Here is a 19,291-nt window from a genome sequence, read left to right as displayed (position 1 = left end):
AGGGCAGGAGAGAAGGGGTAAGGTAATGTAGAAGTGCTAAAAGGAGAGGATGGTTAAGAGGTATGGTTTGACAGTCCCACTTCAGTTAAACAGGGTCAGATTTTGGTGATATTAGGCAGGGTCACGTGAAATGATGTGTGGTCACTTAATTGGTTAGGCAGGTTGGAATACATTTTGGCCTGAGACTTGAGTCCCTCATTCTCCTCTGTCAGCTTCTGGTTGAGTTCTTCCATGGTCTCCATTGCCTGCTTCATCTTCCTGACCTCATCCTGCAACTTCTGGTTATTAAACTGCAGGTCGGCCACGCAGTACACCAGGTCTGAAGTTTCACTGCAGAGAGGCAGTACAGCAGATCAGTCTCTCCACACACAGTACACTAACTCAATCTTATTATATAAATGCAGTCGCTCCATCTCCATCCACAGACACACATAAAATAATTACTAGACAATAAAAGGCCCCAATAAAAGACAGACACACATAGTGCCTCCATTCAGTGCAAAATCTGGTCTTCACACATCCAGAGAGACAGATCCTTTGCAAGGTGTGTGAAAAAAACATGCAGTGCTTTTACTTAAAGGTCAGTTCTTCATTCTAAAATAAGTGTTCTCCTTCAAAGCAGATTCATGAAAAATTTGCCTTGTGCCAAAATATTCATAAAGAATTCATGAGTGGGACTGAAGGTGGATTGATGAAGGGTGGGAGGGGATAAATGGCACAGAATCTATCGATTAACCAGATGGTCAGATCATGTGTTCCTTCTGTCCTCTCTACTTTCCAACAACAGGAGTTTCCAGTGCTATATCCCAATTTGTGAATATTGATGAACAAGCATGCCTAGGGATAGAGCATCCACTGCCTATGTCTTTCATCAAGCCCCTTCATTAATATTTAGCACATGCATCACATTTGGAATGTTTTCCCACACGCACAGAGACACAGAGACACAGAGACACAGACACACAGACACACAGACACACAGACACACAGACACACAGACACACAGACACACAGACACAGAATACAGTGGCAGGCATCTCCTGGGTGTATGGAATCTGTGCCCATGATGGCAGGTGGGGGAGGGACCCTAGGCCTGGGGGAGAGAGGGACGGGCAGCACGAAGACTGACAGCAGGGGTGGAAAGGGATTTCAGACTCACAGATCGCCTCGAGAGGCCTCGCCCCCGAACGCCTCCAGGCTGCCTGACGTCATGTTCAGCACCGCGGCTCGTTTCCCTGGGAGGAAATCACGACTTCATCTCACAGGAACCAAGAACATGAAAGAGCACAGATGTCCCCAGGAGCTCAGTCTTACCTGAGAGGCTGTCTCTAGTCAAAGACTGCAGCAGTTCCTCAGGTGTGTCATCCCTAGCATAGGAAAGGTAGACAGGGTCTCAGCAGACAAGGTTCAACAAGACATCAAGAAATAACTTCAAGTTCTGCAGTCAAGCCCCCTTGGTCCTCATTTGAAACGGCCAACTGTAGCGCTTCAGTTAATGCCATGCCACACCTGCCAGCAAGCCAGTTTACACACTGCTGATACGACAGAAAAGCTAGCACTAACTGAAAGAGAGGCACGCAAGATGTCCCTCGCTGGTATCCTGAGGCATCCTTCGATCTGCAGCAAAACGACAGCAGCGACTGCGTCATCTACTGGCCGCTGCCTCGCCCCTGCTGCTTGACCATCTGCACATACCCCTGATTGCGGCAGTCCTGGATCCACTCCTTCATAATGGCATGGTACGTGGCCAGGTCGATGGAGACGTCCTTGCGGTCGGGGTCCAGCATGTTGCACAGCTCCTCCAGGCCGCTATCCTCCGAGCCACGGCTGGTTGTGTGACGCAGGTAGTCCACAATGTGAGACACGCACACTCTGCCTGTAGGCCAGAGCTCACAATCACTATAGGAACCCAGAGAGTCATCTCCAGAGGCCATTACAATCCTCTTTCCACAGAGACTGCTGCGTGGGTCGTAGCTGGGCTGAGGAGTGAATCGGTATCCACCTACACCACACAGTCACTGTTCACAGGAGGCAAACATCTGAACATGCCTCATGTAAAGCAACGGTCTCAAAATCAGCTGACTAAAAACAGGCAATGTTTAGCTCTGTACAGGGGCGTTAAGTCACGACCAGAGCCTCACTGAAGTGTATTATTATTATTTTCCAACAAATGTGTGGATTTATAAAGGAACTGTTGTGTGCACAGAAAATGCCACTGGGTTGAGAAATCTCACAAGGAAGGTAGTATGATAGGAAAGGAATGCCTGCCTACTGTATGTCTCGATAAAGACATAAAAGCACAATGAAACAAACTGGCCCTTCAGCCAATCTAGACCCGCAACTGACCCATAGTAACATACTACTGTTCTCTGCCTTATGAAGCCTGATGGAAATGGAATACACCAAAATCCAATCTGTTGTACAACATGCAAGAGTAATGTATGTAGCATAGATCTCAGTTGTCCCATACAGCCTCTGTCACATGGTTTACCTGAACTAAGAGATACAGCAGGACAGACCGAAGGCTAGATGAAAAGACAGACATGGGTAGACAGAGACCTGAAAAACAGAGGGTCGGCGACAGAAGGCAGGAGAGAGAAAAGCAGACAATGGGGAAGATGGATGGGAAACTCTGGGCATGTGCAAGACACCGTACCTCTGCGCTGGGTATCGCATGTGTAAAAGATGGTGTCCAGGAGATCCTCTTCGCAGATGAGACTGACCTCAGCCATGGTCTCTTTCCTGTGTTCTGAGCGGTCAAGGAGACCTGCATACGGAGAGAGAGAGAGAGAGAGAGAGAGAGAGAGAGAGAGAGAGAGAGAGAGAGAGAGCGCAGACCTTTACTAGAAGAACAGCAGCAAAGCATCACACAGTCCATAGCACTTCAGGCGAGTAAATGCACATGTTTACAAGTGATCATGAACTAGCAGTATCAACAACACCCATCCTTGAGAGGGAGAGGAGTCATGTGATGTCACCAGCATACGGAGAAGCCCGTACCGTCTCCCATGGACAGCCTCTTGACCACTAAGGCAGGGAAACCTGGGTCAGAACCTGAGTCCAAAATGGCCGATGTATCCGAGGTGCAGAAGTTGAGGTTGTAGTATGCGTGCATGCCCTGGGCGGGGTTCCCCCGCCGGTCCTCATTGACAGCACCACCGTCAGGCCTGGAGTAGGTGGCGCAGGGGGAAAAATTAAAGAATCTCTCCCTGGGCAGAGCAGCAGGTGTGGAGCAACTGCGTGACCACGGCTTCTCCGGCCTCTGCCCCGTGTTTCTTCTCTCCCCCAGGGTGCTGGAGATGGTGTACGTCGTGTTGTTGGGCAGCGGAGTGCGGGTAGGGCAGTGGGCCCAAGGGGAGCTGGTGGGAGTCATGCCCGGGCTCCCCTCGGACTCGCTGCCATCTCCGCGTACGGCCCGTCTCTTCAGGATGGCCTCCAGGTTCCCACGCAGGCCCGACTGCGGGCTGTCGTAGCTGCTGGACTGGAAGCGGGGGATCTGGAACGGGGAGTCACCCTCTTGGGTCCACCGCTGGATGGTCTGCAGCTTGCGACAGATGCTGTCCACCGGGTTGTGCCGTCTCTGCATCACTCCCACGTCCATTTCGGGGCAGCGGTGGATAATGGTCCTCGATCTGTTGAGACACGCAAGCTCGTGGGACTGCACCGTACACAGGCATGCTAGTGTCATGTGCACACCCTTCACTTTATGTTCTTTATTGCAACTTGCAATGTAAACACAAGAGCAAAGATCATGGGATCAAAGTGCAGTATTTCCCAGCAGGAAGAAAGTATATTCCCAGGAAAAAGCATAGTCCCTGCGAGAAGTGCAGATTCAACTGTGAACTTGTGAACTACTCCAGTGAATAGTAAACAAGTTATACAAATAATAAAACTCCCCTAATGAATATGAAACTACATTAAATGAATAACAGCAAAGAACTGCAGCCTCTGAAAGAATGTCCTCCCTCCTCTCTCAACTACAAAGGTCTAATCCCAATTATTGGCATGCCTTGCAATCCTCTTTCTACATCATCTCAAGCAAAACAGGCACAAAACAGCATTAAACTGATGAATCTCTGACCTAACCACCCAACCATTGCCCTGGAGATCACCTCCTGGCCTTAGTGCCCCAACACTGCAAAGAACACAAATCACAGGTGATAATGCACTTGGCCTTCTGCCTCTCCATGGAAAACACAGAATACATGCGTCCTGTTTGAGTTCAGGGCTACAAACGGCATTGTGGCTTCAGTGCAATTTAGTTTCAAATCAGTTCAAATGCATTAGCAGCTGGCGTTTGGTTATGCTACCCGTTGTACCGGTCGAAATACATTGAAATGCATGAACCCACACACAGAGAGAGATGGACAAACCCACCCGCATACCAACCCACGCACCGTTGGTGTCATAGCCGCACGCCATTTCGCCTGCTACACCATCTGTTTAAAACTACAAATTTCTGTAACTTGAGAATTTATTCCTAAACTGCATAAACGTCATCCACATAACGCAAAAAACAAAGCCGTGAAAACCTCAGTGAGCTAAATGTTTTAAAATGCAGAAACCCGATATGAAGCAAAAGACAAATGTTTTTTGTTGCACACTCAATTTCTGATATAAATCACAAAAAGCAATAAGCTATTCACAACATGAGAAAATGTAAGTTTTCGTTACTGAAAATAAAGGCAACAATCCAAACATGCATACCGCAAATACTAAAGCAGAAAACATGTCTTACAAACAACAAATAATTATTTAAGAAAAACTTGCAGCTAAAATTGTGTATATTACTTAAAGGTAGGTTTGTGCCACTGAAAGGCTTTACCTGGTGTTTGTTAACGCTGAAATGTTTTAGACTGGATTTTATTGTATTTTTTTTGTTGTTTTTTCAAACAGTCGCACTACTCTCAGAGTTGGAAAGAGAGCGCCGCGATGACGTACGGTCTTTATCACAATGGCGAGACGGCCAGTAGAAACCGTGCTCTTGTCTCCCTCGTGTGGTGTAGGAAAGTAATTTACATGCGATAATAATTTCGGTAATTTCACACTTTGAAAGTTCAATGGGTGAGATATGAAAACGTTGTGCTTGTGTGACCGTTATGGCACTATGAGGATAGTTGTTGGTGCTGTAAAAATGTAGCCAATTTTTACTTATAAAAAAAAATATATGAGTATAATGTAGTCTACAGTAATTCACAACACGACATTTTCTCAGTTATGCTTTCTCATCTTTTTCTAGAGACAGTGCTTTGCAACTTTTGAACTGACTAGATATTGCCATTGAATAGATTATTATACCACACAGCTCTGAAAACCTAAACAGAGTTAGCAATGCCACCGGCAAGGGTGCCACCAGGGATTTTAGCCCCCATGAAAATAATAATAATATGATATGATATAATATTTAATATTTTAAAATAATGTTTTTGTTTCAGTCTCTGCTTTTTTTCTTTTTTTCAATTTCTGACATTTTGAAGGCATTGCAAACAACTGACTGCAAGAAGCCTATTGGATTTGATGCCATTGATCTGGTGTTTACTAATTTACCTGAACGAATTATTTATGTTGTTAACTAGTCTAAATGAAATAACTATCGAATACGTGTAAACTTATGTTACACTGTTATTGAAGACTGGAGATCCTTTGACTGGGCTGCCCAACCCTGTTCCTGGAGATCTATACTCCTGTAGGTTTTCACTCCAACCTTAACAAAGAACACCTCATCCAACAGCTAGAGATCTCATTGAGTTGCTAATTAGTAAAATCAGGTGTGCTAAATTATGGTTGAAATAAAAAACCTTCAGGATGGTAAACCTACAGGAAGAAGGTTGGGCATCTCTGCTATCGGCCAATTACCAACAATTCAGGTCAATCACTAAACGGTGCCAGCAATATTGAAATATTGAGGGCAGGGTAGACAGTGTTTATTAGTTATTGTCAAATAGTTTGCTGAGGGTTTGAATAGGAGATAAAGAAACTATGGTTTCATAGTTTTCTGTCTCAGTGAACTCAGTGAAAAAGCTTGCCTTACTATCCATCGTCATGGAATGATTAACAGACAAAATGACAAAACTTAAACAAGCCTTTCATACCACTGCCAAAATTCACATTTAACTCTTAAACACTATCAGTCATTGCTCTTCATGTTTTAAGTACTGATTTACTTTCGTAGTGAAGTTCTACGAAATGATGTCCCTGGTTTCACATACTGCCTGTAACTGTCTTGTTTGGTATTGACTGTATTGCCCCTTTCTTGGTAAGGCTGCACTGCGACATCCTAATAAAATATATGTCATGTGTGCCACCAAGTTTATTGAGACATTCGCTGCCACTGCATAATCAGCTTTCACAGGTTTCAGTCTGTGTGTGATTGCATATTGCATTGTCACTGCATCTCAGTGTATTTGTGTGTGTCACAAGCACACATGCATGTTTTTGTTTTCTGTGCATGTGTGTGGGGGGTAGAGCTTTTTTGATCTAATTAAATCCTACACATAATTATCAGTAGTACTTCTCTCAGTAGAATGAAGTAAGCCTGATTGCATGGGCCACTAATGAACTTACAGGATACCATCTGTTCAAAGGAGAGGAAAGGGTTCTACTTTGCTAAATGCAATATGGAATTGTCACTCTGAACTGAAAAGTTATTAGTATTCATTCAGTGCAAGAAAGTTAGGGTCAACAGTAAGATAAATAATTAAATAACAAAAAAAGGACAATATTGAATAGCCTACAGGCTACAGTTAGACTGAATTAATTTAGAGCAGTTCTTCACGATTTTTTACTGCGAGTGCAATATATCTTATTTTCTCTGGGGTCTGTAAATGATGTGCTGTTCTGTAAATGATTTTCGTGACGATCAAACAAATGTTCGTAATCCATCTACTGAATCCAGGTCTTTTTGCTCGAAACTGCATTGTACAAGACTGTTGACAATATTTAATCTGTAAGCGGTTTACTGTAGCTCACTGACACAGCGGGCGGCTTATGCCCCATAGCGTATTCATCATCATGGCGAGTGTTTCAGCCGTGCCCGCATCTCAGGCGAGCGCTCCATCTCTCAAGGTAAATCTACTTCTGTTACAGGAAATCGGTGGCTACGTCCACTATGAATTAAAATATTTTTCTTGCCCGTAAAAGTTAAATTCTTAACCTGGTAAACGCTTCCTAAAGCTCACATCACGTGTAGGCTACGGCAAAGGATTAGACGAGAATGCTTTAATCTGTTATGACTGTTGGTGTTCAAATGCAAACGCATTTGCAAATAAAAAATATAATAAAAAATAAATGACATTTAGTATCTGACCCGTTGTTCAAATGTAGACCAAATATAATTCGTCTTTATTTACTGTATGTGGGGCATTAGCTTGACGACACGTCATGCTCTGTTCCACGTCATATAATACGTGGTCTTATCCTGTATACAATTTATTTTTCACAGCGCTGTAAATAATATTAACTGCTACCTCGATATTTCAGTCAAATCTACTGAAGTACATTATCACATCTGGTAGCCTGTATTTTGCTTCAGTATATAAAAACCGACACCACCTGAATTAGCGTTGCTAGAGGATGCTACGGCAGACGAGACGTCCATACTTCTCGAATAGGCCTTGACGTAATTATAAAACACCTAGTCCACATTCACATCATATTATCAACGAATAGCCGACAATCGTAATATTTAAAAATTCCAGCGACTACGATACGTCGTATCGTCAAAGGCACTCCCACTGTAAATTGCCCTCTGCATAATACTGTTATTGATAAGTTATCATCTATTCTCTCCAGAATTATGTGCTGACAGTATGTTCATTTACATGTACATGTACCGTGTCTGTGTGTGAGCGAGCGAGAGAGAGAGAGAACACATTGTAAAATAGTCTGCATGTGTTTTCAGGTCTCTGCTAATGACTGCTCCTCCAATGGCACTAGAGAGTGCATCTCCAGCTTCAAGGTAACAGCATGTGAAAGTCTGTAACATCCCAAGCACTGAGGAAAAAAGCACAGTGTACTATGACTACTGTGGTCATAGATTACGGTCCTTTTCATTTCTTTTTTGCAATGCATTCCCTCCAAGGTTTCAAAGTCACACTCAGCCATGATCTTTTCTGTACAATAATAGAATTTGGATGAGGTAGTCTTAACATCCCCATGGATGCATGGCATGATTGCTTGAAGTAAGTGCAGAATGTGTAAAACTGCGAGTGCTTACTGATTGATCATATAGATATCAGGCAGTAGAGCAATGAAAAAGGAGATTTCAGATCTAAAACAGTCTTTGACCAGGCTATAAAAAATGATGCAGGAAAATGTGTGGAACAAATTCCAAGAGTGACTGCAGTGTTGGACTTTTGAGTAGAGAGAGAGAGAGAGTGTGTGTCTATGTGTGCATGCGTGTGTGAATGTACGTGTGTACATTCGTTTTTGTTTGTTTACGGTGTTGTGTTTAATTACTTGCCTTGAGGCTGGTGTCCAGGGGCAGCATTTTCACAGGTGCGTCCTGCTGCCTACAAAACAGTGGGTCTCCTGTCAATCAAAGCCTCCAGACAGATCACAGGGAAGGGTTTTGTCCTCAAAAAGTTGCCACTTTGCGCTTCGCATAATAAGTCCCACTCAGTCCTCTTATTAGATGAAAATCAATGTGCTGAACTCCGTAGCAGAGAAACACTCCTCCACAGAACCTTCTCTTAGGTTGTGGGGAAAAGATGGCCGCCGTAATCCATAGTTAACTCTTTGGAGTCCTGTATGTGTCTCACTCTGTTCAGCCAGAGAGCTGGATCAGGGCCCATGAGGTGAATCCACTTTCCCAGATCTCTGTAAGCCCTGCCAGTCAGGATCAGGTCCTAGCTGGAGCCGTGTTCTCTCCTCAGGTGGGAATTTGAAGTACCACAGTACACACATGTACACAGCCTTGCTCACACGCATACACACACACACACACATGCATGCACACATGCACACACACACTCGCAAGCATGCATAGACACACACCTTCACACACACTCATGCACGCACGCGCGCACACACACACACACACACACACACACACACATCTATGTACTGCATATGCTACATACAGGCTGCTGCTTTGTTTTGCAGCAGGTGTGGTTCCTGAGTTAATTCATTAATTAGCATCGCAGCATTCTCATAGTTGTGTGAAAAATGTTGGCCTGGTTGCCTATTATGGCTAGCATGGCTAGAAGAAATGAGTGCACTCCCCCTTTGAAGGCAAGGCCAATGCTAACCACTACTTAATGATTCCGAGTGATCGCCTTCTTCCCATGTTGCAGCATTTCTTGCGCCATTTCTTCCAGGATGCCCCTATCCTCATGAGCGGTCACCCAATGAGCATGACAATATGTTATCCGTATGCTAAGGCCTCACTCACCGGATCTGAACCCACATTATAGCATTAATAAGAGGTTCTGAAATAATAATGTTCCTCAGGCCAATAGCAAGGCATGAGTTGCTTGGCTTCTTCTTGGAAGAACAGTGCAGTGTCCCTCCTACAGATTGCAGATGCTGGTGGATTATATGCCATGGCTCGTATTGTTGTCTGCACAGCATGTTGGCTTCATATTGGTGATTTCACTTTATTGGCTAGTAAATAATTTCTTGGTTGATTTTGAGCATTGTAGTTTTGCTGAAAGAACCATTTGCCGGGGGATCATAGGTTTTGGATGAAATGTATACTGTAGGCACCTGCTGGAGTTGATGATTATATTGAAATTCACATGAACCACAATCATCTGTATAAGTAGATGCAAAACAACCCAAATAACATTAAGGATACACCAACACATTTCACTGTAGGTTTAATGTTCTTTTGAACATAAACGTCCTTCTTCCAACACAATTCCACCGCTGATGTGCATGGCTGAACAGTTCATTTTAATGTTATGTCATGCTAATTGTGACAAATATATATTTTAAAATTATATTTGAATTGGATAAATACAAGTAATTATATTTCTATTAAAATCAAAATCCACATTCCAACTTTTGTACTGCAGAAAATCGAGTATAATGTCACAAAGTGCTATGTGGTTACACAGATAGAAATATGAAAGACAAAGATTTTCCTGATGAATACAGAGAAACCCATGAACAGATCAGTTATTTCAGGGGTGATTCAATGGGAAACACTGACATTATAGACATTCAAGCTGGTGGGCAAACTGCACCTGTCTAGACTAACATCTCTACTGGACTGCGGCTCCCTTTTGCCCAGAGGATTACAGCATTTACCTGTGGGGTATTTATGGTGCAAGTACTGTACTGCTAATCTCTGCTCAGGTACAACACAGGGGATAAATCACACCGACATTTGATCTTGTTGTCTCTTAACATAACATTAATCTGTAACTTTCTAACCAAGCACCTACGCAGATGTATGTAATAATCTCAAAACGCATAACATTATCAAACCTCAAATCAAAGTCTGGCACATCAACACTACTAAAACTGAGAACTATATTTTAAGATACACTCACTACTGCAGGTTTAAACTGCTCTCCAGTCGGTGTACTTCACCTGCCTGGAATCAGTAATCTGGGATTATGCAGTTCTACAATTAGGAGAATATATGACTCTGTAATCCCAGTCTCGAGGCAAGGCAGTGACAGAATGTGACTTTGGCACGTGTTGTGTCTTAGGGCTTAGACAGTTTGCTTTCATTACGTGCGACTTTGAGAGCTGTGAACGCCCCCTACCTGTAACTCGGATGGTTTTGATGCCCCCTACTGGAGCTGCGAGAGCTGTTGGCGCCCTCTACCTTTAAGTGTGATAGTCAGCGGGACCCCTGCTGTTACTCTCACAGTTGCAAAGCCCCCCACCTGCGCTGTGAATGCCTCCTGCTTGTGACTTTGATGACTGCTGTGACAGTTTCACTCTCAGAAATGAAGGTATGAAAAGTGCACAAAAAGGTACAAAAGCTTGTACAAAACATTGTACCCCAATCCAGTGATATATAATTAATTAGCAAATTTGTTGCTTGCAAAAGGGACTAATTTGTGCCGAAAGAGAACATTTGATCCTTGAAGAACAAAAATTCTTACTTCCACTGTCACTTTATTTCTGAGAGTGTTGTCAGTCTCACACACACAATGCATTGCATTTGATTTAGCAGACACTTTTATCCAAAGCGACGTACAAAACAGAGCATACCATGGTCATACAACAAAAAACCGAACAAGCCAGATAAGGTACAATATAGGATTGGTTGTAAGGCCATGAACGTATGCCCAGTACAATACATACACAGCCCAGTACAATACTGTCCCACCCACTCACCGACCCACTCACACAGACACACATACAGAAATACACGCCCTGAGGTCATATCTTATCCCGGATGTGTGTGTTCATGTATGACCGTGCAACATATGTGTGCGCCCATTACCATATGAGTGAATACATGTGTGAGCTTGCATCCTCTCTCCTCTCAGGCAGCGGACGTGGTGATTGAGCTGGCTCCGACCCATAAGCCCAAGCCTGACTCCACTGACTTGGTGTTCGGGACAGTCTTCACTGACCACATGCTGACCGTTGAGTGGACCAGCACTGGTGGATGGCAAAGACCTCATATCTGCCCGCTCCACAACCTGTCCATCCACCCAGCATGCTCTGCCCTGCACTATGCTGTACAGGTGAGTATGGATGTAGCACTGTGATTAAGCAACTGGGCTTGTTACTCCAAGACTGTGGGTTTGATTTCCAATTGGGGCACTACCATTGTGCCCTTGAGCATGGAAAGTCAGCTGAATTGCTTCAATAAATATATCCAACTGTCAACATGCGTGTACAATGAACGTAGTCTGTGCCAGTCACTGTGCATGATAGTCTGTTAAATGCCTGAAACTTGAGCATACATACTGTATACCTTCAGACTGACTGACCCAACAGACTGGTATTGCTGAAAATGTGTGTACATTTCAGTCTGCCAAGAGTCTCTCTGTTGCCCTCTGTACACTGATCTTACAGTGCATCCAGCAAACAGACAAACCTTATTGTCAATAATTGTAGGCTTTTGTCTGTTGTTTTCTGACCAGTTCAATGTAGTCAAAGACTATTGGTTAGAGTTGGACCTGTGTGCATTGGAAACTACGTATCTCTTGCTAAAATTTGACAAAGAGCAACCCTGCTGACCCTTCAGTAGCAAGTCAAATGCCACAAGGATGGGATGTTTAACTTTTAAATGTTGCTAAACATTTTAGCCAGTCGCTCCTGCATTTTATTCCATCAGTTAAATTTTGACTATCTATAGTTGAAAATTGTTGGTTGGATTCAAAGGAGGACATGTGGCAGAGTTCAGTTTACCTGCCAGTTTCATAATTTAGTATGACACCTATTAGAGAAATATCTTTCACAATGCATTTTTTGCGCATTGCCAGTCAGGGGTGCCTATGATTCTGGAGCCCATTGTATTTTATATAGAGCTATTTAATCTCATGTCAACATGGTTCATCACATCACATTTTTAATTGGAGCTCAGAACCTCATCATCAACTTGTTGACTTTGATTTGATGACAGTAACTGTCTCACCATTGCAGCGCTAGAATGGTGCTTTCAAGTTGCTAGCAGTAAATTGGTTGGGTTAGTAGAAATTATTCCTACGTTCTCATTATACACTACATTTTCTGCTGTAAATGCTTTGTTCTTTCTAAAGTCGTTTGGAAAGCATAAAATAGTGGTTGCCAACCCTCTTCCTGGAGATCTGCTATCCTGTAGGTTTTCACTCCAACCTTAACGAAGTACACCTCATTCAACATTGAGCTGCTAATTAGTGGAATCAGGTGTGCCACATTACGGTTGAGATGAAAATGCAGGGTTAGTAGATCTCCTGGAACAGGGTTCGAAACCACGGTTATAAAACGTACATATGCCTGTGCTCTGATTCCTGTTCAGCTGTTTGAAGGCATGAAGGCGTACCGGGGAGCTGACAATGTCGTGCGTCTCTTCCGCCCCATGCTGAACATGAAAAGGATGCTGAAGTCTGCAGAGAGAGCCTGTCTGCCTGTGAGACCTGAAGACTTACATGTCCCCCGCATTTCATCATCTTACTGGCAGTCCTGCACATAATTCTTTGATCTAACAGAAGTATTGAATGTCTCAAATTGCTAGCTGAAAGCAAATAGCTATCCCATTATTTTCCATGTATACACCTATCCATACTCTCTCTGCCTATCTCTCTGCCCTCCTCTCGCCCTCTCACACTTCTCTTTTGCCCCAGAGCTTTGATGCAGCCGAGCTGTTGGAGTGCATCAGGAAGTTAGTGGAGGTGGATAAGGAGTGGACACCTCATTCAGACTCTGCCAGCCTCTACATCCGCCCCACCTTCCTGGGCACTGAGGTGAGGAGGAGCTTTCTACGCTGTGGAGACACATCTGACTATTCTCTGTGACACTCTCTGACTACTCTCTTTCTCTCGCTCTCGACCTTTTTCTCTCTCTCACTCAGTCACTCACTCACTCACTCGCTCTGTCTCCCTCTCATGCAGCCCTCCCTGGGTGTCAAGAGGCCTTCTCGTGCCCTGCTCTATGTCATTCTGAGCCCGGTTTCATCTTACTTCAGCACCGGTGCCAAGCCTGTGTCTCTGTGGGCTGACACCAAGTACATTCGAGCTTGGAAAGGAGGAACTGGAGACTGCAAGATGGGAGGGTAATCACAACACCATGGTCTGGTCTGGGTCAGGGTCTTTTGAATATTGAATCAGCTGGCATGCTGGAGGGAAAAAAGATGAAAAAAACTAAATTGTATTGTTATAATTAATGTAATGCTAAAGTTACTGTCAGGCTGTCATTACAGGCTATAACATTGAGAGTAAGAACATCATTATAATAAGTCTGAAGCATAACCTCGTTCTTTTTAGATCAATGAAAGTAATTAAGTACTGAAGTAGATTTCAACTCTGGAAGTTGCTGTACATTATGCTGCTGTGTTTTAATCATAGGAATGTTAAGATGACCCAACCATTCCATTGGTGCAATAAAAATGAAGCATTGATTTGCCGAATTTTAATTGGAAAACTGATGTGCTGGTATATGGAATGTTACTGTTGAGAAAGACCGAACCTTATGGAAATAACAGATGGGGGAAATAATTAGATAGGTTGTCAGAGAAACAAGTTTGCTTTCCCTTTTCCTGCCCTGCTCTGAGCAGCAGCCCTGGGTATTCCCATGCTCATTTGGAAACTCAGATTGCCAGTATCTCTCCCAGAGCCATGGGGCGTTGATCTAGGATAACATGTAGTGTGCATCACCAAGGGGGCTTCACCATAATAGCATACAGTGTGTGATCAGGTTATTCCTCTCTCTAGTAATAGAGTAACGACCCATGTAATAATTATATTGACTGATACAATTTACAATTTTGTCATTTGGCAGATGCTATTAGCCAAATTACTAAATTGTACAAAAGTGCATCTCACACAATGCTGGAGATGGAAAACATTCAGTGATATACAGCACATGCCACCATCAATGTGTATGCCTCGATAGCTATGAGATATAGGGAGAGAAGTTTTAGTTTATGAAATATAAACCTCGAGGTGTAGTCTTTAAACTTTTGTGGAAAAGATCCGGGCATCGGGGATGGGTCACAGAAGAGCTGGGGCCAAGAGGATCGGCTGTTGGAAACGGCAGAGCAGAGAGGTCTGGTTGGAGTATATGATGTAATCATTGTCTGAAGAAGCCGTACCATTCCCAGCTTGGTATGCCAGCTTGAGTGATTTAAATTGAATGCAGGAAGCCACTGGAAGCTTGTAATGCTAAAATGCTAATAAGATAATACTGGTTTATACTCATGGTTTATCTCCGTGTAGGAACTATGGAGCCTCAATCTATGCTCAGCACGAGGCAGTTAATTTCGGGTGCCAGCAGGTCCTCTGGCTGTATGGAGAAGACCATCAAATCACAGAGGCTGGCACCATGAACGTGTTCCTCTACTGGATCAATGAAAATGGAGGTCAGTTAGCTTTTCCTGTTCTGGACTATTTATAATGGCGATAACATCCTTCATTGGACCATTTAGTAATAGTAATATTAAAACTTGTAATGGACCATTTTGAATGCTGGTAGTAGGGGCTACTGGGTGACTCAGGCTGTTAAATGGCTCAGCCTGTTACACACTGTTATTCTGGTGTGTGGGCCCCATGATCTGGTGTCGAATCTGAACTATGCAATAACCATCTCCCAGGGGGGGTTTCAATCAGCCCGACTGATGGTCTCATCATAAAAGCACATGAAAGCATTCAAAAAACCAATAGAGGTACTAATAACAATCCAGTCCTAAGTGAACATGCAGCAATGTAGTTGTTTCTGTAATTTGTACTCTTGTTATTGTTGGTTTGTTGTTCCTTTTTATTTATTATTACGTTTGTGCACTTTCATCTTATATGCCAACTATAGAATTCACAGAGGGCACTGAGGATATAAGTGGGAAATATCAGTGGAATTCAGTACCCATTCTTCATACTGCATGTCACAGCTGCTTCCTTGACTTTTTACTGTACTTCTATGTCCAATGTCATCTTTCTGCTACTGGCTAACCTATTGCTCATTACGTTACAAGGGCTTTAACTTTAGTAAGTAATTTCTTTGAATAAAAATTCAACAGTTTGTGGGAAGAAGACCTCTAGTGTCCAAAGGCTGGAAAGGTAGTGGGTGCTGTGGACCATTGTGGAACCTGTCATACATTGTATGAATGGTATTTTATGAATGCACGTGGAATTCGTGGAAGTAATCCCTCTGCGTTTCAGAGGAAGAGCTAGCAACTCCACCCCTCGACGGTGTGATTCTTCCTGGAGTCACACGCCAGAGTATCCTGGAACTTACCCGGAAATGGGTAAGAGCAAGAGACTCAGGCGGCCAGAACCCAATCCACCACTCGAAGTTTGGCTCATATTTAAATGCTTATCTCAGACATAACTCAGGTGGATGCACTTGTTTGCTCTTTGATTGTTGCTTTAGATAGGAATCTCTGCTAAATTAATGTAGTGCATTGTTGTTTGTAATATATATGTCTTCCTCTATACCAAAACAGCTAGGCAAGTTAAGAAAATAAAAGTAAAAACAACAATATTTATTTACTCTTAAATCGAAGAGAAATGCCCCAGCTTTTTCTCACCAGAGATGTTTTGTGCCTCTCTCGATGATTTGATGTGTTTTCCCTGCCCCTTGGCCTGAGTGTGATGTGTTGTTGTGTTTATTCCACTGTCACATATGCAGGGGGTGTTTAAAGTGTCTGAGCGTTATTTGACCATGGCAGATCTGTGCCGAGCTCTGAAGGAGAACAGGGTGAAGGAGATGTTTGGTTCTGGCACAGCGTGTGTGGTTTGCCCATTGGGCCAGGTGCTGTACCGGGGACAGGTGCGTTCACATCAGCTATCAGTTTTTATCTTCAGCTAATGGCATGACTAATCCACCTTTAATGATATGTGATGATGTTAATGTCAAACCCAAAGGACATGTGCTTATAAATACACTATACATTATTATTTAGACCAATGATAAAAAGTTGTGAGGTTTATTTAGACTGAATTTATAGGCACATTATCTAATGTAGGAACTGATGTAATCTTAATTGTTATGTTTTACTAAGGGGAGTATGATGTTTTCATTACTGTGACCCCTTCTCTCAGAATCTGCACATTCCCTGTCTGGGGGACTGCCCTCCATTAGCCTCCAGACTTCTGAAGGAACTCTCAGACATCCAGGTGAGCTCACATCCATATCCCATAGCTAATCACTCACATCATGTTCACATCTTTCAGCCCATCTCATTACAGGTACGTATATCTTTCATATTACTATATCTGAGCAGTGAGACAGCGCATCATGTCCCACTGAGACAGTCTTCTGAACTGCTCAGGCATAACTATCATCCTACCTTCTAACTAATCTCCAATACTCTCTATCTGTCTCTCTATCTCTTATCCTGCTTGTTTGGTTATGTGGGCACAGATTAATGGATGATTTTCACCAAACAATGAGGGCATGTAAACACAGTGAATGTTAGGTTATTATCCTGAAGAGCAAGCTAGCAGCACACAGTTCCTTTCTGCTCCTCGTCAGCTGGACTGCAGAAGGTTAATGCCGGTTTAATCGTTACTGCGGCACGGCAGCGGGGAGAGGGGCAGACATTTCTCCTGGAAACTCACATTAAGCACTCTGTAATTACACAAACCTAATTATTGTCTCAGCTTTTGTGAACTTCAAAGCCAAGACACTGCAAATGAAGCCGGCTGAACAGAGACATGGAAAGCTAATGAACAATAAAATGGATGAAATGTTGTAAAGTGCCTCGCCATGTTAAATCTGTTGACATTTAATTTAGGAGCAAAACAGAACTGTGCATCCCTCTCCAAGACAGCGCTCGGCGTAAACAATCAGGAGCTGTGAGGCGGAGAGGGGGATGAAGGATGAGTTTACTAACGCAGCCTCCACTACACTTTCATGTTAATTAGAAATCAGGTCTTTTTGTTTCTCTTCTCAGGCTGTTATTTATTTCCTCGTTCTATCTGTTAAAACAAATTTGCAACATGAGATGTAAATAATTGGATTTGTCTCTATGGTTATCGTGGATCCAGAATGTTATGTTTAGATTTTTTTCTTTTTGGCTGACTTTGTAGATTTGCTGGTGGATATTTGTTATTTGTTCATATTTTATTCATTAGCCGTGCCGTGTGCGGTTTCATTAGCAGTTGTAAAGTAATGACCAAGTGTCTCTGCATGGAAATATGTTTAGGTTCCATTGTATGGAGGTTGTCACCCGGATGTCACCCTAGAGTGGGCCCTGTTTGACCCCTGCTCTTGTGTGTTTCAGTATGGCCGGACTCCCAGTGACTGGATCTGCTTGGTCTAGATGCCTCCAGAGAGACTGAGCCTGGCATATATTGTGGGCATGTTCACATTGTGAACTCATTGCACTGTACCTTTAATGAATTCCTATCTCTCCTCTGCCAGCACGTCCTTCCTTCCTATAGTTGTTCAGTAGCAATAATTTAAAATAAAATATGCAATTTACAGGAAATTGTTGAGGATTGCTTTAGAGTAGTAGCATAATTCCAGGCATTCTAGGCACGCGTCCTCACCCACAGATATTCAACTTGAATTACTCAGAGGTAATTGCATTAATTTACAGGTAATCATTCTACCAGATAATCACCCTCACTCTCGCCAGATGAATGTTTACTAGCAAGTAATATTCACTCACAGATAAGCACATTTGCTCAAAGATAGCGTGTGTACAAATAATTGCATAATTGAGATAAGATCCCTCAATCACAGGTAATCACTCTCACTCAGATTTATGCAGCTCTATAGTTCTATAGTATGAAAAAAAAAAGTTTTTATTTCAGGGTCAGGAAGCACCAATCACAGCCTCTTCTGAAAAAGATATGCATGTATGTCTGCCTGTGTGCATGTAAGAGTGTGCTTGTGGCTGTACTTGTGAGTATCTGTGCAGATTCAGTATGGAAGGCGTGTAGGTGCGTGTCCATGTGCAAGTTTATGCATGCGTGCTTGTGCGAGTGTGTGGCCATATAGAGGTGTACAATTGTCTGAATGTGCATGCATGTGCGTTTGTTAGTGTGTTTGTGTGTGTGTGTGAGTGTGTATGCATGTGTGTTTGTTAGTGTGTGTGTTTCATGCATGTGCACAGTGCCCAGGTAGGTGTGCTAAAATCGCACTTTTAAGTGAGGAGAATGATCATCCTTACCACAAATAGTTTTAACTTATATGAAAAATCCCAAATGATTTCTTGATTATATTATCAAAGGTTTATTTGAAAGAAAACTAATGGCGTATGTGTAATCCTATTTTCCTTCCTTTTCATAACCAATAGATACATGTGCTTTATAATGGTATATGTATAGATTTGAGAAGATTTGAAATGACACATAAAATGAGTGTATTGCTGTGATGTTTTAGTAGAGATGATTGTGTTTATGTCATACTATTTATTATATATTCTCTATGTGACCTGTGTGGCCTTGAATTACATTTCAACATGTAGGACCCTTAGTACTTTTCCTGTAGAGATTTATATTTATAGAGCTGAGAATATATTTTTGGGAACCATTGAGAGTATTATAGCAATACCTTGCCATATTTATGCAAATAATAAATCGATTTAAAATAAGCAAACATCCAAATGACAAAGTTGTGTTTCCAATAGAGAGCTAAATATATATTGCTCAGAATATATTTTATGTGAACAGTACCATCGAAAGCAGTAGACCAATTGTCTGATATATATATGCAAATAATAAATGTATTTAAAATGTAA

At 42.7% G+C, this 19,291-nt stretch overlaps 2 protein-coding genes across 6 annotated transcripts in view; one reads left to right on the top strand and one right to left on the bottom strand.

Annotated features, from left to right (window-relative positions):
• lrmp (lymphoid-restricted membrane protein) overlaps positions 1 to 8,644 on the bottom strand; it is a 27,978-nt gene extending 19,334 nt beyond the window's left edge. For 4 of the 5 annotated variants that reach the window (XM_061250815.1, XM_061250814.1, XM_061250816.1 and 1 more), the window contains exons 1-7: positions 4,826 to 4,908; positions 3,001 to 3,632; positions 2,657 to 2,767; positions 1,696 to 1,876; positions 1,315 to 1,367; positions 1,160 to 1,235; positions 172 to 330 (exon numbers count right to left, since the gene is read on the bottom strand). In XM_061250815.1, coding sequence (XP_061106799.1) covers positions 172 to 330; positions 1,160 to 1,235; positions 1,315 to 1,367; positions 1,696 to 1,876; positions 2,657 to 2,767; positions 3,001 to 3,601 — 1,181 coding nt within the window. In that variant the 5' untranslated portion in view covers positions 3,602 to 3,632; positions 4,826 to 4,908. Of the gene's footprint in view, positions 1 to 171; positions 331 to 1,159; positions 1,236 to 1,314; positions 1,368 to 1,695; positions 1,877 to 2,656; positions 2,768 to 3,000; positions 3,633 to 4,825; positions 4,909 to 8,461 lie in introns of those variants that run through there. The other variant, XM_061250813.1, reaches the window with a different exon arrangement.
• bcat1 (branched chain amino-acid transaminase 1, cytosolic) lies at positions 6,797 to 19,291 on the top strand. Its single transcript, XM_061250819.1, has 11 exons — positions 6,797 to 7,065; positions 7,901 to 7,957; positions 11,451 to 11,651; positions 12,911 to 13,021; positions 13,236 to 13,355; positions 13,503 to 13,663; positions 14,826 to 14,968; positions 15,762 to 15,847; positions 16,231 to 16,371; positions 16,644 to 16,718; positions 17,828 to 19,291. The coding sequence occupies exons 1-11, from the start codon at positions 6,988 to 6,990 to the stop codon at positions 17,864 to 17,866; spliced, it is 1,212 nt and encodes a 403-aa protein (XP_061106803.1). The 5' UTR covers positions 6,797 to 6,987; the 3' UTR covers positions 17,867 to 19,291.

This window comes from Conger conger, chromosome 8 (genome assembly GCF_963514075.1).
Source record: "Conger conger chromosome 8, fConCon1.1, whole genome shotgun sequence".
NCBI lineage: Eukaryota > Metazoa > Chordata > Actinopteri > Anguilliformes > Congridae > Conger > Conger conger.
Note: the sequence above shows the minus strand (reverse complement) of the source record. Positions and strands in the feature narration are given on the sequence as shown.

Bases quoted from the DNA above. Each gene is read 5' to 3' on its own strand.
- bcat1 (XM_061250819.1), top strand. From the start codon at position 6,988: ATGCCCCATAGCGTATTCATCATCATGGCGAGTGTTTCAGCCGTGCCC. The intron at 13,022-13,235 runs GTGAGACCTGAA...CTTTTGCCCCAG, and splicing joins CAGAGAGAGCCTGTCTGCCT to AGCTTTGATGCAGCCGAGCT. The intron at 13,356-13,502 runs GTGAGGAGGAGC...CCTCTCATGCAG, and splicing joins CCACCTTCCTGGGCACTGAG to CCCTCCCTGGGTGTCAAGAG.